The sequence below is a fragment of the Orcinus orca genome, chromosome 2 (genome assembly GCF_937001465.1).
Source record: "Orcinus orca chromosome 2, mOrcOrc1.1, whole genome shotgun sequence".
In the NCBI taxonomy this organism is placed as follows: Eukaryota; Metazoa; Chordata; class Mammalia; order Artiodactyla; family Delphinidae; genus Orcinus; species Orcinus orca.
Genome location: NC_064560.1, coordinates 190,088,163 through 190,116,081, shown reverse-complemented (window position 1 = coordinate 190,116,081; position 27,919 = coordinate 190,088,163). Strand labels below are relative to the sequence as shown.

Below are 27,919 nucleotides of genomic sequence, written 5' to 3'. Positions count from 1 at the left end.
TCACATAGCTTTCACCCTGCAGCAGAGTTGAGTAGTTCACGCAGCCTACAAAGCCTCAAATATTTATTGTCTCACCCTTGACAGGAAAGTTTGCCAAGTCCTGCTTTAGACCCATGCTCTTCGATAACAGTAGTCACTAGCCTCACGCGGCTCCTTAAACTTGAATTTAAATTGATTAGGGATTGACATATACACACTACAATATATAGAATAGGTGACTAAAAGAACCTACTAAGTAGCACAGGGAACGCTACTCAATACAAAAAGAATCTGAAAAAGAATGGATATATGTGTATGTGTAACTGACTCACTTTGCTGTACAGCAGAAACTAGCACAACATTATAAAGCAACTCCAATAGAAAAAAATTAATTTAAAATAAAGAAATAAATGGATTAAAATGAAACCAAACGTAAAAGTCAGTTCCTTAGCTGCAGTAGCTACATTTCCCGTGTTCAGGAGCCACATGTGGTGAGCGGCTACTGAATTGAGAACGTTACAGAACATTTTCATTGTTGCAGAAAGTCCTCTCTGGGCTGCGACGTGCAGACCGTGGTCATCTTCAGATACTTCTGAGGATGGACCGCTGGGCGCTTGGGAGATAGCTCTCCATTATTAAGAGGCTCTTAATTTTATTTTTCATTTATTTAACAAAGCATTCTCTTTATTTAATGACTTTTTAAAATTCCCATTTAACAAATACTTAATCCTCTGGTGTTACATTTTTTGCCTGCTGGAATCACAGAAGGTAAACACCCCCAGTTATTTCCATCTTAGTTGCCATCTGTTTGGCAATCACTTACCATCTGTCTCCCTCACCACTGTGTCCCAGACTAAAAGCCAGGCTGCCGGGGGAGGTCCGAGCTAACAGAGGGGAGCAGGGCCAGGGGGTTCTCGTCCAGGAGTCCTTACCTGGGCTTGAGGGTGCTGCCAATCCTGGGCACATGTGCATTTTTTTTTTTTTTTTTACATCTTTATTGGAGTATAAATGCTTTACAATGGTGTGTTAGTTTCTGCTTTATAACAAAGTGAATCAGTTATACATATGTTCCCATATCTCTTCCCTCTTGCGTCTCCCTCCCTCCCACCCTCCCTATCCCACCCCTCCAGGCGGTCACAAAGCACCGAGCTGATCTCCCTGTGCCATGCGGCTGCTTCCCACTAGCTATCTATTTTACGTTTGGTAGTGTATATATGTCCATGCCTCTCTCTCACTTTGTCACAGCTTCCCCTTCCCCCTCCCTACATCCTCAAGTCCACTCTCTAGTAGGTCTGTGTCTTTATTCCTGTCTTACCCCTAGGTTCTTCATGACATTTTTTTTTCTTAAATTCCATATATATGTGTTAGCATACGGTATTTGTCTTTCTCTTTCTGACTTACTTCACTCTGTATGACAGACTCTAGGTCCATCCACCTCATTACAAATAGCTCAATTTCATTTCTTTTTATGGCTGAGTAATATTCCATTGTATATATGTGCCACATCTTCTTTATCCATTCATCTGATGATGGACACTTAGGTTGTTTCCATCTCCTGGCTATTGTAAATAGAGCTGCAATGAACATTTTGGTACATGACTCTTGCATTTTTCTTATGAGATGGTCCATTAGTCTCACCAGATAATCTAAAGGTGGGAGGGGATCCCTGACTCAGTAAAGGTTAAGAACCGTTGGTGTAATTTTTTTTTTCTTTTTTTATGACTGCACCAGGCGGCTTGTGGGATCTTAGCTCCCCAACCAGGGATCGAATCTGGGCCCTCAGCAGTGAAAGTGCGGAGTCCTAACCACTGGACTGCCAGGGAATTCTCAGGAAACACTGGTCTAGTTGCTTTACATATTCCCATGTTAGGAGCTGATCGTGTTATAAAATGATGATGTTTGATCGTGCTTTTTGGTTTGTTTTCCTCTAGTACGAGTATGCTTTGAGACATTTGTACGTGTTGGTCAACCTTTGTGAAAACCCTTATCCGATTGACAGGTAACCCTGCACCTGGCGTTTAAAGGGTCGGTCTCCTTCTGAAAGCAGAAGGGCACATGTAGCACTGCTGTCCTCTTCTGCACCTGGGCACTTTGCTTCTACCGGCTTCTGCCGGCTTCTACCTCTCACTGTAGACGAATTCAAAATAGATGCATCCCCAGGGTTGCTGGGTTGGGTGGGTCTGTCATACATGTTCCATGGTGGGTTCTGTTCATCTTCATTTCTTCAGAGTTGACCAACTTCGGGTTCAACAACTTCTTCTTCCCGTTTCTTACAGAATAAAATTGTCCATGAACAAGGTATGCCTTGGTTACTACTGAAATGCTGTCGACGCTTTTCTGAATGTGAACACGTCCCTTAGAATGTGTGCTGATCAGAGACGGAAGAGCTGGGGCCAGAGGGAGGCTCCCCCCGCGGCTGCAGGCCCTCCCAGGGATGTGATCAGGCCACGCGGGCCGCACTCCAGGCCTCCCCCAGGATGGCTTGCTCACCTCTACCTACTTCCCCAGCTCCTACAGGTCCTGTGTATCCTCTGAAAAACCCACAGATGTGGGAGGCTGAATCTCTGCACTGAGAAAGGTGCGTTTGCTTTTTAAGAGGGTTTTTTTGCCCACGCCTTTCACGGAGCGACACGTTCACTGGGGCTTCTGCAGCCAGTGAAACAGTCTTCGAGGAATTTGAAGTCAGAACCTCTTAAGTCTTTACAGTGATTTTATGGGAGAGGGACATAAACCCCAAATGGAAAACTATTTTTAGAAAACAGTATAATTTTTGATTGCTTTTGTATTATTTGTCAATGATGGACAAGTCTGAAAAATAAAGATTTATAACTGAATCCGAGTATTAATTTCAGGTCCCCGACTTTGTAGTCTGTGCTCCTGGCCCCTCCTGGTGGGGTCCGCTCCCCACCTGTGTCTTCCAGCCTCCCCTCTCCCACACCGCCACCTGCCACTTTGTTCTCCCTGCTCCCCCGACCGCCTGGACTTTTCAGCCTCCTGTGCCTTTGCTCCTTGCTGTGCCTTGTGCCCTGGAGTGCCTTTCCCTCCATCTGACCCATCCTCAAGGTGTATCTGAAAGTGCCCTGTCTTCCTCAGCCTCCTTCTCTCCCACACACAAAAGTCCCCTCTCCTCTGTCGGCCGGCATTTGCGTTTTCCTTGGGGCTTTTCCAGCACTTGTAGGCGTGCCCTTACACCACGCCTGGGGGCTGGGAGGTTATCTAAGCTCCTCCGAGGGCACAGGCTGCCTGCCTTGTCTTTGTTTCCCTTGGCCCAGTGTCCCACATGGGGTGGTACTCACCGTGGGTTTGTGAAAGACATTCAAAAGTAGCACTGACTCCATGTAGTGGAATATTACGCAGCCACGTAAAGGATGAAGCACTGCTACAGCTCCAGCATGTAGCCAAGGGAAAGAAGCCAGTCACACGAGACCCCGTATTATACGATTCGACTTGTATCTAATGTCCAGAATAAGCAAATCTATAGAAACAGAAAGTGGATGAGTGATGCCGGGAACCAGCGAGAGAGGGAAATGGGGAAATAGTGACTGCTAATGGGCATGAGGATTCTTTTGGGGCTGATGAAAGTGTTCGGAGACCGATCACGATGATGGTTGTAAAGCTCTGAATGTACTAAATAAAACCCAGTGACTTGTACACATCAAATGGAATTATGCGGTTTGCTAATTATGTTTCAGTAACGTTCTTTTTAAAAATAAGCCGTATACCTAGGTGACTGTTAAAATAGAGAGCAAAGAAAAAAGGAACACTAAAAACCACGACACTTGTGACCACCTGTCTTTGTGTAGTGAAACCTGTCTTATTTAGCAGTGGTTGATGCCTTTAAAGTTTGGAGGTATGGACTGGAAGTTGAGATACTGGCAAAGAGGGTTATTTATATCTGTGACAGATTCAAGGGTGATACTTTTGTTTCTAATTGGCCCATTTTTTTTTTTTTTTTTTAGCGGTACATGGGCCTCTCACTGTCGTGGCCTCTCCCGTTGTGGAGCACAGGCTCTGGACGCGCAGGCTCAGCAGCCATGGCTCATGGGCCCAGCCGCTCCGCGGCATGTGGGATCTTCCCGGACCGGGGCACGAACCCGTGTCCCCTGCATCGGCAGGCGGACTCTCAACCACTGTGCCACCGGGGAAGCCCTAATGGGCCCATTTTTAATCAGTTTATGCTTTCTCCATGAGGTTGTCCTAATACATCCAATCACGTGACCAGGATAAAGAACTCATTGTCCTACAGATTTGGGGGAGCTTTAGGGATTTAAGTAACAAGTACAAGAAGCGTAAGGTGTGTGAACATGTATCACTATAGCTCAAGAATGGGCAGCCCTGGGGGCCGGCTAATGTTCAATGAAATGCAAATACTGACAAGTAGAATATTTAAAAGGAGTCTCTTAAAAGGCCTCCATGTTCAGGTGGTAAAAGTTCTGTTCTTCTATTTTCTAGAACTGTTAACTACTTTGTGACCGTGCTTCTCTCTTATTATTTGTCCTCCCTGTAGAAGAAAAATATACTTAACTAACAAGTGCAGTAACTTGAATGTTCATGGTTCTAAAGGTTAAAAGCAGCTTGTTCATTTCTCAAATAAATGACAGTTTCATAAGTAAGTCACACTGCCTCTTCTTTCTCCTCATGTGGTTCATAGGCCCCCAGCAGACATGGCCCTCCATCCCTCGTATTAAGCCATTTTCTATTAGATTTCTGATCAGGGTGACCTTTCTGTGTGTATCACAACTAGGACCAGCATTTTTTCCCTAGTTATATACAAAATGTACAGACATGTTCTGTCATAAGAGGTACATAGTACAGAAACTTTCGGAGTAAAACGTGGCCAATGCTTCTCTTCCCCAGAAATCCCAAATGTCAGTTTGTATTCATCATTAGAATGCCCTTTCTACATATTTACATACCTATATACAAATAATACTTTTTTGCCTTTTTATTATAAAATAAAAACAGATATAGAAAACCATACAAAACAAGTGTAATGCTTAGTGAATTGTAAGATGAACAGCCTTGTGACTACCACCCAAGAAATAGAACTTTACCAGATGTACTCGTCAAGATTCTCCTGAGAAATAGAACCAGTTGGATGTGTATACATATACAGAGAGACATTTATCTGAAGGAATCAGCTCACATGATTGTGGAGACCTGGTAAGTCCAAAATTGCAAGCTGGAGACCCAGGGGAGGAGTTGCAGTCCAGGCCAAAGGCCACCTGCTAGCAGAATCCCTTCGTGCTCAGGGAAGGTCAGTCTTTGCTCTCCTAAGGCCTTCAGCTGATTGGATGGGGCCCACCCACATTGTGGAGGGTCATCTGCTTTGCTCAGTGTCTACTCACTTAAATGTTAACATCATCCAAAGTCCACAACATTCAGAATAATATTTGACGAAATAAGCACCGTGGCCTAGTCAAACGGACACATAGAATCAACGATCACACCGGCCGCCCTGGAAGCCCGTGCGTGTGCTCCATCCCAGTCACAGAACACCCCAGCCAACCCCCCACAAAGAGTAACCACCCTCCCTGTGTTCTTTGTGGTTTTATCACAAGTGTGTATCCCTAGACACTCGTCTTAGTCTTCATTCTGCAGGTTTCCTCATCCTTTTCCTTCCGATTTCCGCTGAAGAGTCCAGGCTGTGCATCGGTAGAATTTCTCAGTCTGGACTTTGCTGATGGCACATTCAGGCTGCTGTTCAGCATGTTTCTCTGACGTCCAGCTCTCTTACGGATCAGCAGCAGGATCCGGACGACTTACACGTGTCTGATGGGTTTCAATCCATTGTGCTTCTGTACTGAAGCTCAAATTGTTCATTTTCGGCTGATGGAATCTTAAAGGTGGGCTCCCAAGCCCTTTTGACGTGACCCTAGGAAACCTCCATAGCTTCCTTCGTATCTGGTGTATCAAGATGTTTCATTCTACATTTCCTGTCCCAAAGCTGAGATCAGCTATTTCTCCAGGAAAAGCTCGTTTCTTTTCATGAGACATAGTCTTTCAAGGCAACAGTTGGACTGCTAGGAGTGCTCACTGCTCCTGCCTCCAGGCTGGCCCCCTCCAGTTCTGTTCTACATGGGTGGAGAATGTCCAGACTCCCTGTGCTGCCAGACAGGGCTATTCAAGGGCCTGGCCAGCTGCCCCTCATCCGCACCTTCCTCTACTCTTTGCTTCAGGCTTTATGTACAAGCGATCTGGAAATGGCTGGTGACCCTGCATACAGCACACTCCTACTTCATTTTTCTGTGATTTTTCACTTTCTCTCACCTTCCTTGTCAGAAACTGTCAAGAGCCAGAGATTTTACCCCACTTGCACGTTAACAAGGTCACCTGCCACAGTTTCACAGGTGCTGGCAGGAGACTCCTGGGGCCATGACAAGGGACTTCATTACCCCTGGCAACCAGGCGCACGTGCTCCATATTTGCTTCGACCCCTCTTGCCTGCCGAGTGCCCTGAGGGGAATGCGGAGGTGGGGCCTGGTAGAAGCTATGCACACAGTGGGTCTGGATCAGGCTGAGGAAGAAGGGCTGTGAGCAGACCTGTCCCACTTTTACCCTGCGGGGAGACACTCTCTTCCAAAGTGAGAGACATTATTTTATCATCTTGGTCAGGGAAAAAAAAAATCTGCCCTCTTCCCAGGAGGGAGAAATTCTCTTTATCCTCCAAGACTAGTCAAATACTCTTAAGAAGATGGTCTTGGGCTTCCCTGGTGGCGCAGTAGTTAAGAATCCGCCTGCCAATGCAGGGGACACGGGTTCGAGCCCTGGTCCAGGAAGATCCCACGTGCCGCGGAGCAACTAAGCCCGTGTGCCACAACTACTGAGCCTGTGTGCCACAATTACAGAGCCCGTGCACCTAGAGCCCTTGCTCCGCGACAAGAGAAGCCACTGCGATGAAAAGTCTGTGCACCACAACGAAGACTAGCCCCCGCTCGCCGCAACTAGAGAAAAAGCCCACGCGCAGCAAGAGACCCAATGCAGCCAAAAATAAATAAATAAGTAAATTTTAAACATTTAAAAAAAAAAGAAAGAAAGAAGATAGTCTGGAATAAAAGCTGTCAGTGAGTCTTCACCAGACATGCAAGAGATCCATGGAGAATTCCAGCAATCTTCAGGGGTTCTTCAATTCCCTTCTGCTTTTGGCCGACCCTTTATCCTTCAAGACCGAGCTCAGGAAGCCCTGTCTGCAGGGAAGCCCTCTGCTTCCTCCAGGCGGGTTACATGCCCCCCCCCCTCCCTAAGGACCCCATCACATCCCATGCTGACTGTTGTCACCACACTGCTCACATTAAACAGAAAATATGTTCATGGCTCGGTAACCCCCAGGCTTGAGTTCACCTGGACTCCCCATAGATCATTTAATGCCATCATATGGAAAAGGTGTCCCTTTCTCTGGGTGGACACAGTCCTGTGCCAGGGTGACAAGTGGAGCCCAGACTGGATTTCAACCCCACTTGTCCCCTCAGCCGTGTAGTCTTGGCCGTGAACAACTTCCCTGCCCTCATGTGCTAGCTCTGAATTTATTTCCCTTTTCTGAAAGATCTAAGGCTTCGCTTGCCCCAACCCGGGAGCTTGTCTGATCCCTGCGACAAGCCTGGGAGATCAGGGCATAAGCATTCTTAAGAATGGGGACACTGAGGCACAAAGATGTTGAGCATCTTGCCGAGGGCTCGCAGCTGGCCTGGAGCCCAGGTCTCCTGACTACGAGTGGAGGTTCTTCCCACCTTCCAGCTGAGCAGTTTCTCCGACTTTGAAGCCAGATTTCAGAGTTCCCTTTTGGTCGAGGGCTGCGTCAGCAGCAAAGAGGTTTCCTGGAGGGCATTCCTGGGAAACCGCTGTCTTCCAGCAAACGGCTGACAGCTAGGGAAGAGGAAGAGCCGCAGCCGCTGTGAATCAGCGCTTTTCTCCCGAAGCCCTGCCCCACCTGACCTTCCTGCGAAGGAAGGGCCCAGTTCCTGCTCTAGCTGCTCCCCCGCTTCCCCGCCCCAGATGACCCTGCAGAGCAGGAGGTGGCCAGTTCCTGGATTCCGGCCAGCTGAGTGCACACACAGCGACCGCATCTGCAGCCGCATCTGCAGACGGGTGCCGTGCCTTCCAGATACAGCCTCAGCCGCCAAGTGGGGATGACAGGCTGGTCTGTGGCTGGGGGAGGGGGGCGTCTCCACTGCACCCAGAGGACCCTCCCCTCCTCCCTCTGTCCTTCCTCCCACTCAGGGCCTCTGCTCTTCTCTGCCCACCTCCCTTGCAGACCCGTCCCTTGTCCCCCAGCAGAAACTTGCTTATACTAGGGAGACCCGGATTCAACACATTAAGGTGTTGTGAGGCCATCGTGGGCCAGGTGTCTGCAGGGGCAGTTTGGGACTTCTCACGATGGGCAGGGCTTTGCACCCAGCTGTCGCTGGTAGGCCCTGGGGACGGAAGAGCAGCAGGGCCTGTACATGCCCTGGTGTCTGCAGAAGCCCTCGTAGCTTCTCCCAGCACCGCTGGCTCCAGTCTCAGCCTCAGGGACTGTGGGGGGGGGGGGGGCAGTAAAAGTGGAGGGAAGGAGGGAGCCAGCCGGCCAAGGGGAGAGGGGACAAACGCTGGGAGGACACACAACCGAGCCCCTGTCCTACGTCCCAGCCTGTGGCCCCATCACCCTTGGAAACAATGACCCCCTGTTCAGGGCCTGTGGAGAAACCAGGCCGCTTCACTTGCATCTTGGGCCTCTGGATCAGGTCAGCCCTGCGATGCTCACCATGGCCTCAGGCAAGTTCACCCAGAGCGGGCCTGGCGGGCGAGGCTCATCTGACTTTGGTTTTCTACCAACAGGTCACTTGGGATGCTGCACCGGGTAGAAAAGAGAGCCCTGAATTTGGGGGTAGGTTAGCCCTGAGTTCAAACCTCACTTTGGCCTCTAACCAGCTGTGTGACCTTGGGCAAGTCATCCCTTGTTATGGGCCCAGTTGTGATCCCTCCAAGTTCATGTGTTGAAGCCCTAACCTCTAGCATCTCAGAATGTGACTGTGTTTGGAGACGGGGCCTTAAAGGGTTAATTAAGGTAGCATGAGATCACATGGCTGCGCCCTAATCCAATAGGACCTGTGTTCTCAGAAGAGAAGGCGATTAGGGCTGCTCGGGCCCAGAGAAAAGGCTGTGTGAAGACAGAGTGGGAAGGCAGCCGTCTGCAAGCCAAGGAGAAACCAGCCCTGATCCGCGACTTCCAGCCTCCAGAACTGTGAGAAAATAAATGTCTGTTGTCTAAGCTGCCCCATCAGTGATATTTTGTTAGGGCCGCCCAAGTAGACTAATTCTCCCCCTTCCTTTGAGCCTCTGCGTCCTCAGCCATAAACACCTCCCACAAGGGGCTGGTGTGTGGATTAAATAAAATCACACAGAGCAGCCACTAACCAGGGCCAGGCACCCCCGTGAGGGCTCAGTACACGCGAGGGTGTTTCTGCGCCCTGAATCGGGCCCCCGCCCCTCCCCGGGGGGAGAAGGCATCCAGAAGACAGGGGTCCAGATACCCCCACCCCTCCTGCTCTCTGGCCTCTCCTGATGGGAGGCCCCAGGACGGTGGGCCCGGCACATATGCTTGTGCACATGCATGCGCACACACACACACACACACACACACACACACACACACACACACACACACACGTTCTTACAGTGGTCCCCGGTCCAGCTCACTGGCTGGACAGAAGACTCCCAGGGCTGGGCTGGTGTCCGATCCACCCTCTGAACTCCAACCCCACCCCAAGTTTGGGCCCCACTTGGCCAAGAGGGTGCTTGGGTAAAAGGACCCGCCTCTGACATTCCCCACCAGCCTCAGGCCTAGTGGGAGGTGGTGGGCACTTTGCCGTACAGCTGGGGGCACGAGGCTGTATGGCCAGCTCAGCTCAGGGCTGCAGGGAGCATTGGAAGCTCAGGAAGGCAACAGTGTCTGCACTGGGTGGTGGGTAGGGGGCTGGGGAAGGAAAGGGCAACCTGGGATCAGAGCTGGCTACCCTCAGCTTCTGATCTGAGGGTGGCCTCAGAGCAGAAGCTGTTTGCGTTTTGTCATGTCTGTTATACCGAGCCCCGGCCTGGAAAGTCCTCCAGGGCTGGCCGGCTGCATCCTGGAGCAATCCCTGCATCTCACACAGGGCTGGCCTGGAGCCAGAGTTCGACAGATGTTTGCTGACTGGTGAACGAGCTGGTTGCTGCCCAGGGGTATAATCTGGGCAAGTCCAGCCCACCTGCCCTGGGTGCACCGCTCACTGCTGTTCACACTGGGGCTCCACGTGAGCTTCGTCTGTTTTGCTCTCTGCTGTTTCCCAGGGCCTAGGAGAGTGCTGACATTTAACAGGCACTCAGCAAACACATATTTTAATCAGTGCTGAGGACACAGACATGAAGGGTCCAAATTTGGTGGAGAAAGCAGAAATATCAACAGACAAATGCAATTTGATGAGCTATCTCTTGTGAGAGAGATGATCCGAGGGGGCTGGGGGCCATAGACAGGGACTATCTGGCCAGCCTAGGAAGTCAGAGAAGGCTGACTTCCTCCAGGGGGAGGAGACAGGCTTTGAAGGATAAAGAGAGTTTGACCACGCAAACACTATATGGAACGGTATTCCTGGGCTAGGCAGCAGAGGCAGGAATGATGGGAACCATGGGTGGGAGGAGACAGGAGATGACCAGGCTGAGGGGCAGACAGGGGCCAGGGCCCGGAGGGCTGAGAGTACGCTGCAGATTCTGTCAAAACATAGGGCCCTCGGTGGAAAGGAGGTGGTCTTCTGTACTCCACCTGGGAAGGGGATTAGGCTGTTAACGGGGGGCCTGGCTGGCTGAGCAGAGCTCTAGCCCGGGAAAAGGAGACGCCTTTTCAAAAGGGCTTTTATTAAACACTCCCCACACGGTGCCTCTTGCCACAGGTGCCACAGCCCTGGGGTGCCCCCCACGGCAACGGCCCTGTGAGTGTCCCCCGTGGCCGAGGCTGCGCTCACCCGCGGAGCCACGGAGCCGGCTTCACTTGGAGGTCCCAGTGCACGTCCGGCTGCTCCTGGAGGGGCTTGGGAGCTGCGGCGGGGCTGTGGTGCTGAGAGCCAAGTGCAGGCTCTTATGCAGGGATCGGGGGAGGGCTGTCTCCCCACACACCCTGAGCTGCTCCTGAGATGCTGGGAGGGTCCAGAGCATCCCAGCTCCATCCTGTGGGAAGAGGGGCGTGGGAGCAGCTGGGGCCAGGCCACTCCTCCTGAGGACAGTCCTGGGGAAACGGGAAGCCCTCCCCGGAAAGACTGAGGATCGGGCGGGCATGGGGGGCAGGGGCAGAGGGACTGGCCTGAGGGGCTGTGTGTGAACAGGGGCCGGGCTTGGACTCTGCTTCAGGGGGCTGGAGAGTCCCTTCTCCCTCTGAGCCGTTTCCCTTTCTGCCTAATGAATAACGTGGCCTCTAGGGGGCTACGACTCTCCTTCAGGAAGCAAGCTGGGGGCCACTGATCACGTTGCTTAAGTCACGCTGGTCTACGCGCGCTCAGTGGGTTGTGAGCACGTGTGACGCGTGGGCATTCCTGTTGGGAGAGTGTGTGCGTGCGTGTGTGGGTGTGGCTGAGTGTGAGTGTGTGGGGTGAGGGCGCGGACCGGGTCTTCTGACGGCTTCTCCACCTGGGTGAACACTGCCTTTGGAGGGTCTGCAGCCCCGGCCTCACAGGAAGTTGGGCTCCCGCACCACGAGGCAGGGCGGCCCCCCGCTGCCCCCGCCGCCGTCCAGGGGCCGGTACACAAAGTGGAAGTCGCGCTTGGGCTCGCTCCGCAGCAGGTAGCCCTTGATGCGGTGCGGCAGCGCCTCGTCGGCCAGCTGGAAGCAGCGTCCGTCCACCAGCACGAAGAGCCGGTGGTCCTGGGGCTGCACCACCTCGAACTTCTCTGCGCACTGAGCGCACAGCACCTCGGCCAACGTGTCCGCCCGCGACGCCAGCGTCCGTGACTGCTGCTCGGGCTCCAGGTACGACACGCAGATGAAGTCCTATGGGGCGAGATGCAGGGGGCGTGGGTCACCGGCGTCGGGTCTCACCCCCGTCCCGATGCTGGGAGCTTGGGCAGGAGTGAGGAGCTGCGTGGTCTTGAACAAGTCCTTTGGACTCTCTGTACCCCAGGGGTCCTCTCTGTAGAGAGCGGATGGATGGCAGGAGGGGTCGTGAGGCTGGCAGTCGGGGCACCTGCAGCTGACCCTGCTGTGTGATCTCAGGCAAGGGCCTTCCCTCTCTGAGCCTCAGCTCTCGATGGGGCCGACCATTCCAGGTCAGTCGGTTGGCTTGCAGTCTCGGCAATGAGTGAGAGCGCCCGCCCCCTGGTGGCCAGTCCACGGGCTCGCCATCATTTATTCATCTGTCACTCACTTTCTCATCTCTTCCTCCCTGAGCCCCTCTTCCTCCCAGGAGCTATGCTGGGCACGCAGGGCAGCATAAATAAAACCAGAGGTTCAGACCCACCCCCAGCATCCATGGCTCAGCTGGGGCAGCTAAGGCAGGTAGAACAGTTCAGGCCTTAGGGCTGGAAGAGCCTGGGGGTGAGAAGCGTGGGGTTCCGAGGGGGAGCAGGCAGGCAGGGAAGGGCGGGGGAGAAGACTTAGGGGAAAGGGATTGGGGAGCTGGGCCTGAAGGATGGGGGCTTTAGGACAGGTGGAGGAGTTGCACCTCATAAGCTACGTGGGCAAGGGTGAGGCGATGCCTGCGAGGCTGGGGATGGGAGCATTCGCACAGAACATCACACTCACACCTTCCTCCACCAGAGATGGTGGAAGGAGTCCCTGCCTGGCTTTGAATCTGCTCCCACTGTGTGACCTACACCTTTCTGAGTCTCCATTTCCTCAACTGTCAACTGGGGATAAAACCAGTCCTTACTACGTGGCTGTGAGGAAGCACATAAAACTAGCTCAGAGCCTGGAAGAGTCCCCCTTCCCCCAGGACCCAGAGGACGGGTAGGAAGTGGTGTGTGCAGGGCTGCCCCCTCGTGGAAGGATGGTGGCAGCACAGCCGTCTCCTGATGAGGGGGAGGTGGACCATGAGGGCGATGACCGCTTCAGAATGGTGGTAATTATGGCTGCAGAGTAGTGAATGCGTGTGAAGGGCAGGCTCTGTGCCAAGAGTCTTTCTTCCGGGAGAGGAAAGCCCACCCACTTCCTTGGGTCTCAGTGGCTGCCTGTGCTCTCCTTGTCCCCCGTTAGGCCTCCCAAGGGCCCTTTACACTGGATGACGGTCAAGCTCCGGGCCTTCACTCCCAGGGGAGGGATTTAGGGCATGGGGTGCAGAGGAGGCACCGGGGGAGGAGGAAGAGGGTGGTGACCTCCCCATAACCCAGAGACTCCTCATCCCAAGCCTCTTCCTGAGCTTCGCCTCCCTAAGCGGGAGGCACTGATGCGCTGCCTGGCTCAGCACTGGGAATCCACAGGGTGGAAGCAAGAAGTAAGGAATGCCTGCGTCAGGCTTGGACCAAGAGTGTCCACATTCCAAGAGCTGGTGGAGGGACAGCTGTCCCAGGAGGCGGTGGGGAGTGGTGGTGTGCTGGAGCTGGTACTTGCCAACTCATGCTGGCTCATACCCGCTTCCCAACTCCAAGTTCAGTGATGCCAAGTTAGTAGCTTGAAATCAGCCATGGTGGGAGCATTTATACCATGGAAATCGACAGAAGCTGAAATCAGAGGGGTTTTTTTCTTCCCTCCCCAGAGAACCAGTTACTGAACATTATCAAGACACCATTGATTAGAGGAGAGGGCACATCAGCTTGGCCGCCTAGAACAGGTACTGGGGAGGCAGAGCTCAAAGAGTCCAGAGTCCCCCTGAGCTGATAGGAAAACTGAGTCCCAGAGAGGGCAGACACTGCTCGGGGTCACACAGCAAGCTAGTACAGAGCTGGGTCCACACCTTGAGCCTCTTGCCTCCCAGGCCTGGGCTCTGCTGGTTACAGAAGGGCCATCTGGAAAGCCGGGTGTGGGGTTCAGGTCCAGCGAGCTCTGGGTGCCAGGTAAGTGAGTCTGTAGAGCTGTTTACAGCTCTGGGTTGCAGCCTGGCTCACTGTCCTAACTCTGGCCATTCTGCATGCACCCCAGTCTCACTCTGTCCCAGGCCCTGGGCTTGGGACCCCTAAGACCTACGTGAGCAATGGGCCCTGCTCTCTCAGGGTGATAGCTTCATACACAGATGGTTACAATACAGTGTATATGTGCTGTAAAGGGCGAAGGAGCAGCAGGAAGCACAGAGGAGGGCATCTAACCCAGACCATAGGGAATGAGGGGCAGGAATGGGAAGGGGTGGGAAGCACAGGTGGGAATGGGCCCTCGTGGGCTTCTCACTGGGACGACTTACTGTTCACATCTCCAGCCCTAACAGCCTGCTGGGACATCATAGGTGCTAAGGAAGAGTGGATAAATGTCCCATATCCCTACCATGTTTGCCCACCGAGGCCTGCTGATACTTTTGTAGTCTCCACCCCTTAACTTCCACTCCCACCCCGCAACCGCCACTGGGCTGGGCACACGCTGGCAGGCGAGAGCCGGTGTCTTTGCCTCCCACGTGAACGCCCCTGGGGGCTGGGCTGGCTGGCCAGAGCAGCCAGTCGGCGTCAGGCTTGTTAGCCGGCGGGCAGTAGGGATGGTCTGGGGCAAGGTCCGCCGGCCCCCTCCCACCGTCTGTCCCAGGCGTCCCCCCTCCCACCCTCTGCCCCAGGCGTCACCTGCACGGAGGAGCGGGAGGCCCGGGCCTTGTTGAGCGTGCGCCGGCGCTCCCAGCGGTGGATGGAGTCCTGCACCTCCACGCTCAGCTGCCGGGTCACCGTGATCTTGTCGTAGTTCTTGATGTGCTCCAGGGCCCCGTAGGTGGTGGTCAGATAGTAGGAACCTGCGGGGGGAAAGGGTGTGGAGGCTGAGCCAGGACCGACTCCGCCCACCCCCAAAGGGAGGGGGCTGGTCCCAGCTCGGCCCGCCCCGCCCACCTCTCTAAGCCCCACCCATCGCCGCTGCAAGGAGGCGCCTGCCGCCCCGTTGGTCACCGGCCCAACTTCAGCTCTGTGCCCACCGCAGCCTCACAAGCTTCAAGTCCAGCCCTGATCTGTACGGCCCTGATCAAAGCTCGTTCCTTTGGGGACGTAACTCTTGCTTGTATTTAAGTGATGTTTTAAAATGAGTTTTTAGTTTTACAATGTAAAGATACACAAGAACCACGGATGTCTTTAGGGTGGGGAAAGGGGTGCCTTGGAGACATGGGTGGGTGGGAGACTCCACACTGTATGTGTCATATATACCCTATTTTAAAAAACGACTTAAAAATATGTGGAGAAAATTTTAATTACGGTCATACTATCACACACTATTCTTAAAAGATTTAAGGAAAGTAAAAACTTTGATTCATTTATTTCTCCATTTCTTTTTACCTTAAGTTAATTCACACATATTCCTAATACCTAATGTTTCCTAATTTAAGCTTCGAAATACTTCAGACTACAAAATTTACATGAAGTGTTAAGATAAAAGATAACAATTTGCACAGATGCTTACAAGTTTCCTCTCCTTGGCTCGTTGGAGGCTGTGGTTAAAATGTTTCAGAAGCACTAGCCCTGTTTCGCCCCTCACTCTAGAGGGGGCAGGGTGGCTTGGCCAAGGTCTTGCAGTGCTTCCCTGGGCCTCCTTCCCACTCACCAGCCTCTCCCCAGCCCTTTGGGTACCAGGGCAATGAGTTTTGACATGAGGCCCATCTGCTAGCGAGCCACCCAAATCCCATCTTCTCTTTTTTCCTAATTAACTGAACTCTACTTTTGTGGGGTAAAGCCGCACTCAACTGAAAATGCTCACTTCCTAGATTCTCTTGTAGTTCAGGGTAGAGGGCAGGAGACCCCGTTCTGGCTACTTAGATGTAAGTGGAAGTCCCTGTGTGGCGCTTCCAGGAAAGTCTTTTGCAAGGGACAGACTCAGTTACTGTATCCCTTCTGGTTTCTGTCTGTCCCCCTTCCTCTTTTCTGGAACACAGAGGTGAGCCTGGAGGCACAGCGGCTGTTTGTGATCAGAGGTGATAGGCACAAAGACAAAAGTTCGCATCCTGAAGAGCAATGGAAAGAGCTGGGTCTACGATTTCCTGATGGCGGGGCTAAAAGCTGCCACCATTATCAGCTGCTTACCCCAAGACTTCTTGATGCAAGAGACAAACCAGTCCCTCACTCTGATTTAAACCATTATTAGTTACATCGTAATTATTTGCAGCCCAAAGCATTCCTAACTGCTCCACTGGATGAAGCCGTCTACATATTCCTACAAATTTCACAACCAGTATGGGAAAAGTTCATACCCTGACCAGGGTGGGCGGGGGACGAGATAAAGGGGTTTATTGCCACAGGATCACTCGCCCTTTCATGGCAGTGTAGGAAGAAGACAGCTTTTGAAATAGGTATATCAAGGCCAGCATGGAACTTGGCTTGGTGTCCCTTATCAGAGAAGGGCCGGCAGACCTCTCATGGGTCTTCTTTTCCAGCCCAGCTCAAAGCCTGGGTGTGAAAGAAGCCTTCCTTGGTGCCTCCAGCCCTTGCTGGCAGAGAGCCCTGTCCTCTAGTTGGCATTCCCCCATGGTCCTGTTTCCCATCGTGATCACATCCCCCTGGCTGGGAAGGGAGGAGCGGAGTGCAGTGTGCTGACTGCGAATGGTCAGTTTTGGAGTCAGAGAGCAGGGTTTAGGTCTCGGTCTTCGGCAGAGAGCCCTGTGCTCTCAGGTGAGTTAGTGTCCTCTATGCTCCCATTTCCTCATCTGCAAAATCCATAATGTTGTGGAAAGTAAATGAGATCAATACACATGAAGTGCAGTGCTCGGTAACATGCGAGTATTGCACGGTGGTTAGGTGACCTAAGGGAGCTGCTCTGGAGGTTCCCCACCCTCTTGGGCAAAGGGGAGGAACTCTAAGCCCTGCCGGTGCACTCCTGCCTGCTCAAGCCCTGCTTTTTTTTACAGCCTCCCGGCCCTCCCAGTAGACTTCCCTTGGACTTGGGGGTCCTGCAGTTCCTGCCATGACTACTAGGTGGCAGGCAACTCCTCACACTGTGAGTTTTGGAGTCGAGCGTTCTCTTCAGGGAGAGGGTGCTGTCCATTGATGGGAAAACCGCATTGCCTCTCTTAAGAGATTACTAGCCCAGGATGGCCAGCTGTCAGCCAGGGTGCAGACGGGATGTGGGTAAAGGAATCTATGAGGGTGCTTCTGGAGAGGTTTGTATTTTGAGCTGGCTCCAGCCAGGTGCCCAGCAGCTGCCTGGGTCTCCCATCTGCCCTGTAATTGCCCAGAGTGGTGGGAGCTGCAGAGAGACGGGGGAGAAAGGGGTCAGGGTCCCATCAGGCCAGTGTTCAGGTCCTCTCTACTTCTTACAGGAAGTCCCTGATCTCTCACTCTCCAGAAGCCTGCTGCGAAAAAGTGGGACCCAGTCACAATCTTTGCCAAATTCCAGCACGTGGAACCAGTTGAAAGAATGTGAGGCTTTTTGCAGGCTTTTTGGTGAATGCAGATGTGTTTGTTCAGACTGTGAAACACAAGAAGGCAGAGGCCCCCTCCATCTCTCATCCTTCCCCCAGCTGCCTCTGCAGAAGGTGCCCAGATGGTCCGAAAACCCCAAATCTAGCCCAATGCCTTCCCTTTTCCAAGCCAGAGAGGTTAAGTGACTTGCCCAAGGTCTCCAGCCGATCAGAGGCAGAACTGGGACCAAATCCAGCCTCCAAACTGCTCTTTTTTCTACACCCTGTGTTAGTTCTCCTCTTAGGATGGAGTAACAAGTTCTCAAGAGCAGGGACTTCCCAGGGGCCTGCCCTTGTCCCGGGCATGTCTGACTCTGCAGAGCATCACGGGCGGGGACTGGCCAGCAGGGGCTCTGCTTCTCCGCACCCCCCCACCTCCCAGGCAAGCCCCTCTTTTCACTGCACCTCAGAGGCTTTGGTGACGGAGCACCCTGTGGGCCACCACCCAGCAAAGACAGGAGGGTGAACCTGGGGAAACTCAGGAACACTGCCTGCCTGGCGCTCCGTCCTCCTGCTCTTGGGCCCAGATATGTCTAGATGGAGGTCTACCAGCTGGCAGACTTGGGTGGAAGCGCCTGCCCATGCTGGAGACCCCCAAGTCATCCTTCTGTCGGAGTCCAACACCTGTGAGGCTGGGCTGTCCTGGCTGCTGTGACCTCCCACCCTGGCTATGGGCGTAGGAAGAGAGAGAGGCACCCATGGCACACAGCCCACCTCCTGGTGCGTGCAGCATGGTCCTCAGAGCTGCCCTGGGCAGGGTCTGCTGGGAGGGGCGGTACGTGGTGGCATGCGAGGCTCTGCCCTGCCATCTTTTCTTCCAGCAAACACCTCATAGATCCCTTAGAAATTTCCCCACAGGTCCAGAGGTGGGGCAGGGGCTCTGACCCTTAAGTCTAAAAGGGGCAGGCTGCAGGGTATTCAGGCAGCTTTGGGTCAGAAAATGTGGAATGTTTAAGATCTTTATGTATTCATTTGTACTTGGCTTGCCTCAAAAATACTTAATGTAGTCCTATACATAAAATAGATAGGCAACAAAGATTTACTGTGTAGCACAGGGAACTATATTCAATATCTTGTAATAACCTATAATGGAAAATAATCTGAAAAACATATATATATATAATTGAATCACTTTGCTGTACACCTGAAACACAATCTTATAAATCAACCATACTTCAGTTTTTAAAAATACTTAATGTAGCCCCGAACAGACTAGCTCTCCTGCCTGCAGGACCTCAGCTTTCCCACCCGAACCCCCTGTGGGTTTCGGGAACAGGAAGAAGGATCGCAGGAGGTTATGACAGGATTGGGGCAGGGGGCTTCAGGTCCATAAGGAGAGGGTAGTTGGGCCAAGGATGTCCCTGTCCTGTCCCTGTTCGCCACTGCGCCTGGCCTGGAGTCCTGTCTGGCAGCAAGGATGCAGGCCGTGGACGGAACAGGAGCCACGGCGGCCAGGGCAGGGCCGACCACTGCCAGAGAGACGGCCAGTGCTGAGATCAAGTGCAGAGCCCCACAGCCTCGCTCCATCCTTCCACCCGCCAAAGGGCTCTTTCCCTGACACTCTCTATGACTCTACAACAAACCACGGGGGCGGGCCAGTCCTGCACAGCTTTACACGCTCCCCTGAGCTTCCAAGAACTCACAGAACCAACCACGTCATACTGTCCCCCCCAGAGACCGACACAGTCTAAAAATGCAAACAGATGCAAAGAGGGCCAGCTTATCTCAAGAACCACAAAGCCCAAAGGGGCCACTGGGGGCCTAAGAGTCTCTTCACCCTTTTGGGGGTGGTGTCTCAGAGGGAGCCTGGGGCTCCCTCAGAACTGCTATCTGGGATGGCTGCACCTCAGGGATTCTTGGTGGAGGGGTGGCCGAGGCTAAGTGTATGGGACGAAGTGACAGGAAGGAGGAAAGGGAAGGGGAGGTGAGGGTGGGACAAATTACACCGCTGTCATCATCCTACAGGAGAGTGCCTGGCCTCTTGCCCACACCACAGCATTACCCTCCTCCCACTGACGCGTACCTGGCCCAGATCTGGATGAGCAGGGGGCTGAGTCCCCAGGGCCACCCCTGTCTAAGAGCTGACCATTGTTCCCTTATCCTGTACACTGCCAGCAACTGCTGTTCCCTTTGTGAAGACTGCCTCTCCCCCTTCTTTATCTGACTGGCCCCTATTTATCCTTCAATGCTCAGCTCAGGCATCACCTCCTCCAGGAAGCCTTCCCTGATTGCACAGCCTGAGTAACGTGCTCTGGTACTCTCTGGGCTTCCCTTGTCTAGCATAGGTGACAAGGTCTCTTTACTGGCCCAGCTCCCCTGCTAGTCTGTGAGTCCCCCAGGACAGGGGCTGTGTCAGGCACTGTTGTGTCCCAGGGCTTAGTGGAGTCTGGCATCCAGGAGGTAATTGTTGGGCCCTCCAGCAAGCCTTTGGTGTGGCTGGGTCAGGAGTGGGCGATGGGCCCCAGGGTTCCGGAGATGGGCCTGGGGTGGTGACTCACCCTCCCCCAGCTGCAGGGCAGGGTCCATGAGCTCCATCATGTACTCCACGTTGAGAAGCATCTCCGTGAGATTGCTGCGGGCCAGCACATACATGAGCACCGGCAGGAAGTCGTCTGCCCCGTAGGACTTCCCTGGGAGAGGAAGGAGGCAGAAGGTGGTGAGTGTGAGGCTCTCCTTGTGAGCCGCTCCCTGCCCAGGGCAAGGGGACGGTGGTTTGCTGGGTGGGGGGTGGTCACCCCTGGAAGAGGAGCCTTCCTGTTTTCTCCTGGCTCTCATGACAGGGGGCGACCCTGGGATCAGCCTGGTCGGGAGGCCTGAGACACAGTCTGGGTTTAGGAAGAAGGAACTGAGAAAAGTGCCCTCTGCTGCGTAGGCAAGACCCAGTCCCTTCCCCTTTCCCAGCTCTTCCCCTGCAACGCCTTCAGTTAAGTTCACGTCACACTTATTCATGGAAGCACCCAGAAGCAGATGTCTGTCTAACACTGACGTCTTTTGGGAACCACACATCTCTCTCTCCACTTGCAGAAGTGAAGCCCTCCCTCGACCAGATGCTACCAGGCCTAAAGTTTCCCCTCCAACCTTCATTCTTTTGGGTTAAGCAGTGCCCTTTCCCTAGGGTTTCTTCTAAAACGTAAATACCTCTGAAAGGAATAACTTATCACTACTGCTTTTGTGGGAGATGTTCCCGGGGCTCAGAGCCTCTTGACAGTAATAGATACCTTGGGGAAGGAGGGGGCTGGAGATGGGCCTAAAAGATGCCCTGACAGGGGCTTCCCTGGTGGCTCAGTGGTTGAGAGTCCGCCTGCCGATAAGGGGGACATGGGTTCGTGCCCCGGTCCGGGAAGATCCCACATGCCGCGGAGCGGCTGGGCCCGTGAGCCATGGCCGCTGAGCCTGCGCGTCCGGGCCTGTGCTCCGCAAAGGGAGAGGCCACAACAGTGAGAGGCCCGAGTACCACTAAAGAAAAAACAAAAAACAAAAAACAAAAAAAGATGCCCTGACGGCCTTTCACGTTTTTTGAGAGAATGAGATGAGAAAAAGAATACGAAAGTGATTCGGTACCCATGGAGCGCAATGGAAAAGTGAGCTATTATTGACATATCTGTTCTGCTTTCTCAGGCGGCCTCAGTTTTTCCACCTGTAAAATGAATCGGCTGATGGGGTTGGTAACACACAGCACTGAAAAGCAGAGTCAGACCCGGACTCCTTACCAGCTATAAGACCGTGGGCTAAGTGTTCTAGCTCTCTGAGCCTGCATTTCTAGACACATGTGAACTGACACAGATAGCATGACATCCAATGGGGTTTTGGTGAGAATTCTAGGAAATGATTTACAGTGGAGTGCTTCTATACCGCCTCCATGGAAATGCCCACTAAGGAAGAATGTCGTTCCTCTTATTCCAGCTCTGTGTTCTGAGCTCTCTGATCATTTCTTTCAAGGTTCTTGTGCCTGTGCACAGAATTAGTCAGTTTTGGAGAACATCTTCCATAAACCTTTATGAGCCTGAGACACGACTAAAGAGTTCCTGGGGAAAGATTATTTTGTGCCTGCAGTTGTCTTCCACGTTGATAATTTAATCATTAGAATTCTGGCACACGGGAGATTCTTTTCTTGTTTGATTTATGAATTAGGGAACAAGGCATGTCCAGCAGCATGGATGGGAAACAGTTCTGTGCCTTTTGGAATTCACCTGTAACTCATGCATTGGTTAAGAGCTGATTGAATTTTTACTCCGCCTCCAAGAACACCAATTTTTTCTTGCTATTGTATTAACAGCTCACCCAAAAATACAATCAGGCAAGTTCATTTGCTTTGGAGCAGTAGTTCTCAACCAGGGTGATTCTGCCCTTCAGGGGCCACAGCACAGCCCTCCATAAAGATGAATTACTCAGTCCCCACATGTCTATAGTGCTAAGGTGAGAAACCCTGCTGGAAGGGACAGTGACGTTCAGCCAGAAGGATGGTCCAGCTCCAGCCCAAGGTCTGAGGACTCAGAGAGATGGGGAAGGAAGCCCTCTGGACTGCGGCTCTGTACCTGGTGGGGATGGAAAGTGCTTTGCCCTTTTCTTCTTCTCCCCAAGCCCTTCTTGAGGATCTCGGCTGATTCTCAGGAAGGGCTTTGGGGCCCATCTCCTTGGTTCCATGACACTGCGTTCAGCTAGCCCACTGCAGGGGACTCCTTCGATCCCAGGTCTGTCCCTCCAACTACCGGTGAGCACTTCCTCTCCGTCTCCGCAGTACACAGAGCACGCACGGCAGAGGTGGTGCTGGGTGAGTGAATGAATGAATGCTGAGCTCCCAGCAAGAGCTCAGAGCCCGGGCCTGGCACTGACTCGGACGGGCCTCTACACGGACTCCAGGACTCCTTCCCCCATTAGGGGGAACTCAGAACGACAACTTCCTACTCAGAATGGCATTCTGCCACCATCACACTCCCATGGGGCACCCCACTGTGCTGAATCTCGGTTGAACTCCTCGGGCACTTTCACTCCTCTGTGTCTTTGCACACACGGTTCCCTCTGCCTGGACCGCCCTCCCTACCTTTCCCTTACTAACTTCTCGTGGCCTTCCCACATCCTCAAGCACAGTTGGATGGTTCCTGCTCTAGTGCCCACACCCTTGACTGTTTCAGGGCCTGCCCTTTTCCTCGGATTGTGAACTCCCTGAAGGCAGGGCTGGAGGCTATGTGAGCTCGGGCAAGTCACTTAACCTCTCTGAGCCTCTGCCCCATCACTGCCTTCCCAGTCTCCAGCACAGAGCTTGGGATGCAGGACACCGACAGTGAGCTGAACTGGACCCACATGTGCTCCCACCAGGCACCACTCTGTCTTGCCCATGGTTGGGGCCATGGTCAAGGAAACTAGGATCCATTATGGGCCTTAGACAGTGGTGTGACGGGAATCCTTAACAACTGGCCCTCCTAAGAAAGAAAAAAAGTTCTGATTTGCTGCATTTGCCAATTTGCATGGCATAAATCTTTCCACAACGGCCAGCTTCAAGCTACCAACATGAACATGGAGTGGGGAAGAGATGCAGACGGCTAGCTCCCATGAGATGGTTCGTATCATCGCTGACTTAGCACACCAGTGGCCTTGGATTCATCAAGTCCAACCTCACTGTGAGGAAACTGAGGCTCAGGGATGGGAGAAATTTGTTCCAGGCCCCACAGCTGGTCAGCAGAATCTGGGTCTCTCTTCCCTGATGTGGTGAGAGATGCCCACACAGGATCCCTGACCTGAGAGCTATTTGTGGACAAACATAAGCTTTAAGCATCATTTAAATGCACTGGCTCCCACCCGACATCCTAGGGATGGTTAGAGCTGCATTCTCCTTCCCTGAAGCCTGGAGTCCAAGGCTTAGGGCTCGGGGCTCAGCCCTGCACACAGTGGGGCCTCAGGCAGCAACACTGAGAGGCTGGGGCACAGCTGCCAAATAATTCACCTGTGGTCGAAACATCTGTCTTGCGTGGATCAGGGATCGCATCCATCAGGCTGTACCTCTGAAAGGCCTGCTGGGCTGCAGCCTGCATCTCCTGCTGACTCCTGCTTTCTTTTTGCCAAAGTCACATCTGTTTTCCATCTGTAGATGCTGGGGGAGCCGATTATAGTTTAAAGAGCTGGCTGGGGACCTGATGCGTGTTTCATAAGCTGGGGGATTTTGGAGGAGAAGAGCTCTGATAAAAATGAGCTAAAGCGTGCACACCTGGGTCTCACAAACCGTGAGGACACTGGATCAGGAGGCCCCCGACTCGGCCGCTTAACCAGCTATGTGATCTCGGGCCACTACCTCTGAGCCTCACTTTTCTTATCTGCAAACCAGAGGTAATAACAAAACTCAGTCTGTTACTCAGAGCCCTTGTGAGCGTCGAACAAGTGGCTGGATTAAAAATAAAGTGTTGTCTTCTAGGAAGCATTTTCTAAAAGAGGGCTTGGCAATTTTTTTCCATAAAGGGCTGGATAGTAAGTATTTTTAGTTTCATGAGCCACATGGTCTCTGTCCCAACTATTTGACTCAACCATTGTACAAAAGCAGCCAGAGAGACACTGTGTAAATGAATGAACGTGGCTGTTTCCATAAAAATTTATTTACGAAATCAGGCGGCAGGCCAGAGTTGGCCTGCAGACCCCGATCTAGAGGAAAGAGTCTATCATCTTATCATAACTGCCCCTTGAAATGTGCTGACTGGGCTCTTACTGAAAGTGGGTGTGGCTGGTGCAACGATCCTGGGGCAGCACACGGCTGCTTTGGCCCTAACCCTCCGCCACGATTCCCACCTGAAGCCACTTCCTTCCTCCAGGAAGTTTTAACCCAAGACCCCCACTCCCCACCAGCTAGGTTCAGTGCCCTTATAACGGGTTTCCCTGGGCTTGTCATTGAAGAATGGAAAAACAAATACATGTTAACTCAGAGAGGCCTCCCCTGACTTCCCAACCCAGAACAGCAAACTCCTTCACACTCCCCAGACCGCTGAGCCTGTTTTATTCATTCTAGTGGCCTGTTTCAGCATCTGATGATAGATTTTGTATTTCTGTTTCCTTGTTTATAAGCTGTCTCTCCCCAGGTAATGAAAGCTTTACGAGGGCAGGGACTTTATCGTGCTCACTGTTTATATCCGATGCCTCAACAGTAGTAGGTGTTTGATAAATATACTTGCTAAATAGGGCTTCCCTGGTGGCGCAGTGGTTGAGAATCTGCCTGCTCATGCAGGGGACACGGGGTTCGAGCCCTGGTCCGGGAGGATCCCACATGCCACGGAGCAACTAGGCCCGTGAGCCACAACTACTGAGCCTGCGCGTCTGGAGCCTGTGCTCCGCAACAAGAGAGGCCGCGATAGTGAGGCCCGCGCACCGTGATGAAGAGTGGCCCCCGCTTGCCACAACTAGAGAAAGCCCTCGCACAGAAACAAAGACCCAACACAGCAAAAATAAATAAATTAATAAACTCCTACTCCCAACATCTAAACAATAAATAAATAAATAAATAAATATACTTGCTAAATGAATGAATGAATATCATTTATCTCACTGCACGGTTGTCGCCTGTTGAATGCTCTGTTTTTCCACTTGAACTGTGACCATCCTAAAAACAGGGGCTGGGGTTTCCTGTTAACATCCATACTGTCAATAAATGTTTGTTGAACTGCTGAATGATGAACTTATCTGATAAAAACACAGGATGGCAGGAAGCAGAAAGCCTATAAAACAGGAGGTTTTCAATTCCCTTTTGCAGTGGAATCCTTTTGTTAAGGGGTAGATCTTATACAGAACTGGGCTGCTCTGGTTGATCAGAGTCGGACAGCAGGGCTGGTTTGCTGTTTCCCCTCCTCCCCCCTTCCCCTTGCAAGATGTCCCCAGTCCCTCGAGTCCCTCGAGAGTTCCCCGGGACCAGTTGGAAAACCACTGGTCTAGTTTGAACTCCCAGCTGCACGGATGAAAGAGCTGGAGCCCGAGGGAGGGAGGTTCCCTGTCGTCTGTGGCTGACGTGAGACGAGAGGCCAGCCTCTCTCCCACTGAGCTTCCCAAAGCGACCCTGTTGGGTTGTTTGTGCTTTTTGCAGATGCTGCTTAAGTCTCAGTTCTGCTTTAAGCAACAGTGGATCCCTGAGGAAATCACTCCAGCTCCCTGGGTTCCTCTTCGGAGAGCTCAGCCCACAAGCCAGTCAGCCACACAGGCTGCGGGTGCAGAGACCAGAGGCCAAAAGTCCCAGCCTGGCTGGAAAACGCGTGAAGCCACTGTGATTGGGCCTGGCCTCCCTGAGGTCATCTCTGACCCCAGGGCACCCTGGAGAGGCAGGAGAACACAGCAGTACAGCACAGGACCTGGATCCAAGTCCCGGGGCCCCACTCACCTGCTCAGGTGTGACCCTGAGCTTGCTGCTTCACCCTGCCGAGCCTCAGTTTCCTTGGCTGTAAAATGGGGATAACAACAGTGCCCACACCTCGTGGGGGTGGTTGTGATGTTTCAGTGACAAGACAGATAGAAAGTGATTAACATGGTGCCTTCTGGGTTACATGTTACACATGGTTATTATGCAAGACGGGAGGGTAACGTGGCTTCTAATCCTCAGAACGTGACATCTTAGAGGTCCTGAACCCCATTTCTGTTGTGGGCATAAAAACAAGGTTATGCTTTGTTTCCAGGCCTGGCACATATGTTCTCTGTCTGTCTCTCTCTCTGTCACCTGCATGTCGATGCCCAGGGGGACTTAGAAAGCCTCCCTCAGCCTGGATCCCTGGATGGCTATACGGAGCAGAGCCCAGTCCCCACTCCCCAGCCCTCCTCCATCCAACTGGACTTCCATGCATGAGAAATGAATTTGTACTGAGTTAGAGATTGCAGGGTTTATCTGTTATAGCAGAAAGTATTTCCTTAACTAATTATCTATTTACCTACCTATCTATATCTACTTTAAAGAGACCAGATAGAAATCTACCACAATACTAATCATCCTTTTCTACAATAAACATTAGTGACTTTTGTCATCAGAAATCAGTTTAGATTTTTAAACATCGATTTTTAGAAACCAACAGACTGACCTCCCTCTCTGTCCTGTCTACCCTCAGTCAATGTCATAGGCCTGTCGATCCCTGCACCTGGGGTCTCCCAACCCCCGCCTCTGCCCTGCCTGAGCCAGATACAGACTCTCGAAGGAAGAGAATAGCCTGCTGGCCTTCACTGCCCTCTCGGATGTTGCCTGCTCTTTATTCTTTTAAGAAAGAGCCCCACATTTGTGTGCACTGCATTCTCCTTTCCTCCCCCCAACGCCTATCTTATGGAGGAGTTCTTGGGTTTGAAGCTATTTCTCCCCAACAGCAGGGCCAGCCCTGAATGCTGGGTCTTAGACACTGAAGAGGTGGGAAGAGCTTGTCTGTCAAAGTAATGGGACAGATGATTCTAGAAGTTCTAACTGCTCTCACCGAGCCTCATGCAATCTGCTCCTGGCTGCAGGACAGAGGGCCAGGTCTATCCAAAGCCACTGTCTCTGTGAGCTCCCCACCATACCTGACACGGGCCCCTAAACCTGCTACAGTGGAGGAAGCACTTGATCAGGATTCGGGAGCTTTGGGACCCGTTCCCAGGTTGGCTGCTTGGGACAGTGATGGAAGCACAGGCTCTGGAGTAAGGATATCCTAGCTTTGAATCCTGGCCCATCTGTATCATGGGCATTAACAGCAACTACCTTTCTGGAAAAGACAGCCTGGCCGTTACCTCAGGCTTTGTGTCTCTAAGTTCTGCCTTTCCCACTGTCCCAGCCGGTCTCGCCAGCAGCCAGGCCGTGTGGATACCAGTTACTATCGCCAGCGTCGTGCAGTGGGAGAGATGGGCCGGTGGAGCTTCTTTCCTGGACGTGAGGGGCTGGGGCAGGGCGGGTGGGGGGAAGGGCAGTTTTCTGCGTAGAGTGGGTGTCGGTGGTGGAGGCCGGCGGCAGCCAAGCCGGCGCTGTGCCCTCCACGGGGTCGCCCATGCCTCCCAGGGCTTCCATGGGGAGGGGGGGCGGCGGGGCTGGGGACCACACTCAGAGTAGCAAAGCCCTGGAAGCGTCTGGTGGGTGAGGGGGTGAGGGTGCGGGAGGGGAGCGGGGCCGGGTGGCGGAGGTTGTGAGCAGAAGACCTGGTCCTAAGGTCACTGCATGTCAAAGTCAGAAGAGAATTTAAGAGTCAGTCCAGATCTGGCTGAAAATGCCTAACCTCAGTCTAATCATGCGGAAACATCTGACAAACACAAAATGAGGAACTTTCGTGACAAAGAAAAGATGGGGAGGGGCAGGGAGGGAAACCCATATTCTTTAAAGATGCCAATGCCATAAAAGACAAAGGAAGGCTGTAACGTTCCAGATTAAAGGAGGCAACTAAATGCGGTACCTGACCTTGGATCGGACCCTGAACTGGAGGAGGAAATGCTAAGAAGAGCCTTGTTAGATCAGTGACCACCTG

At 52.7% G+C, this 27,919-nt stretch overlaps 3 protein-coding genes and 1 long non-coding RNA gene across 8 annotated transcripts in view; 2 read left to right on the top strand and 2 right to left on the bottom strand.

Annotated features, from left to right (window-relative positions):
• Nucleotides 1-2,813, top strand: part of LGMN (legumain) — a 34,953-nt gene extending 32,140 nt beyond the window's left edge. Inside the window, exons 13-14 of one of the 2 annotated variants that reach the window (XM_004262350.4) lie at nt 1,911-1,978; nt 2,256-2,813. In XM_004262350.4, the coding sequence (XP_004262398.1) occupies nt 1,911-1,978; nt 2,256-2,298 (111 nt within the window). In that variant the 3' untranslated portion in view covers nt 2,299-2,813. The other variant, XM_049706590.1, reaches the window with a different exon arrangement.
• The window catches only part of SLC24A4 (solute carrier family 24 member 4), a 640,065-nt gene that overhangs the window by 324,811 nt on the left and 287,335 nt on the right, over nt 1-27,919 (bottom strand). The gene's annotated exons all lie outside the window — the stretch shown is intronic.
• Nucleotides 7,979-9,189, top strand: LOC117199455 (uncharacterized). Its single transcript, XR_004480697.2, has 3 exons — nt 7,979-8,116; nt 8,794-8,842; nt 9,061-9,189. It is a non-coding gene; the product is annotated as an uncharacterized LOC117199455 (long non-coding RNA).
• RIN3 (Ras and Rab interactor 3) overlaps nt 10,317-27,919 on the bottom strand; it is a 118,376-nt gene continuing 100,773 nt past the window's right edge. For 2 of the 4 annotated variants that reach the window (XM_033419114.2, XM_049706578.1), the window contains exons 8-10: nt 19,985-20,116; nt 14,677-14,840; nt 10,317-11,971 (exon numbers count right to left, since the gene is read on the bottom strand). In XM_033419114.2, the coding sequence (XP_033275005.2) occupies nt 11,651-11,971; nt 14,677-14,840; nt 19,985-20,116 (617 nt within the window). In that variant the 3' untranslated portion in view covers nt 10,317-11,650. The other 2 variants (XM_049706580.1, XM_049706579.1) reach the window with 2 other exon arrangements.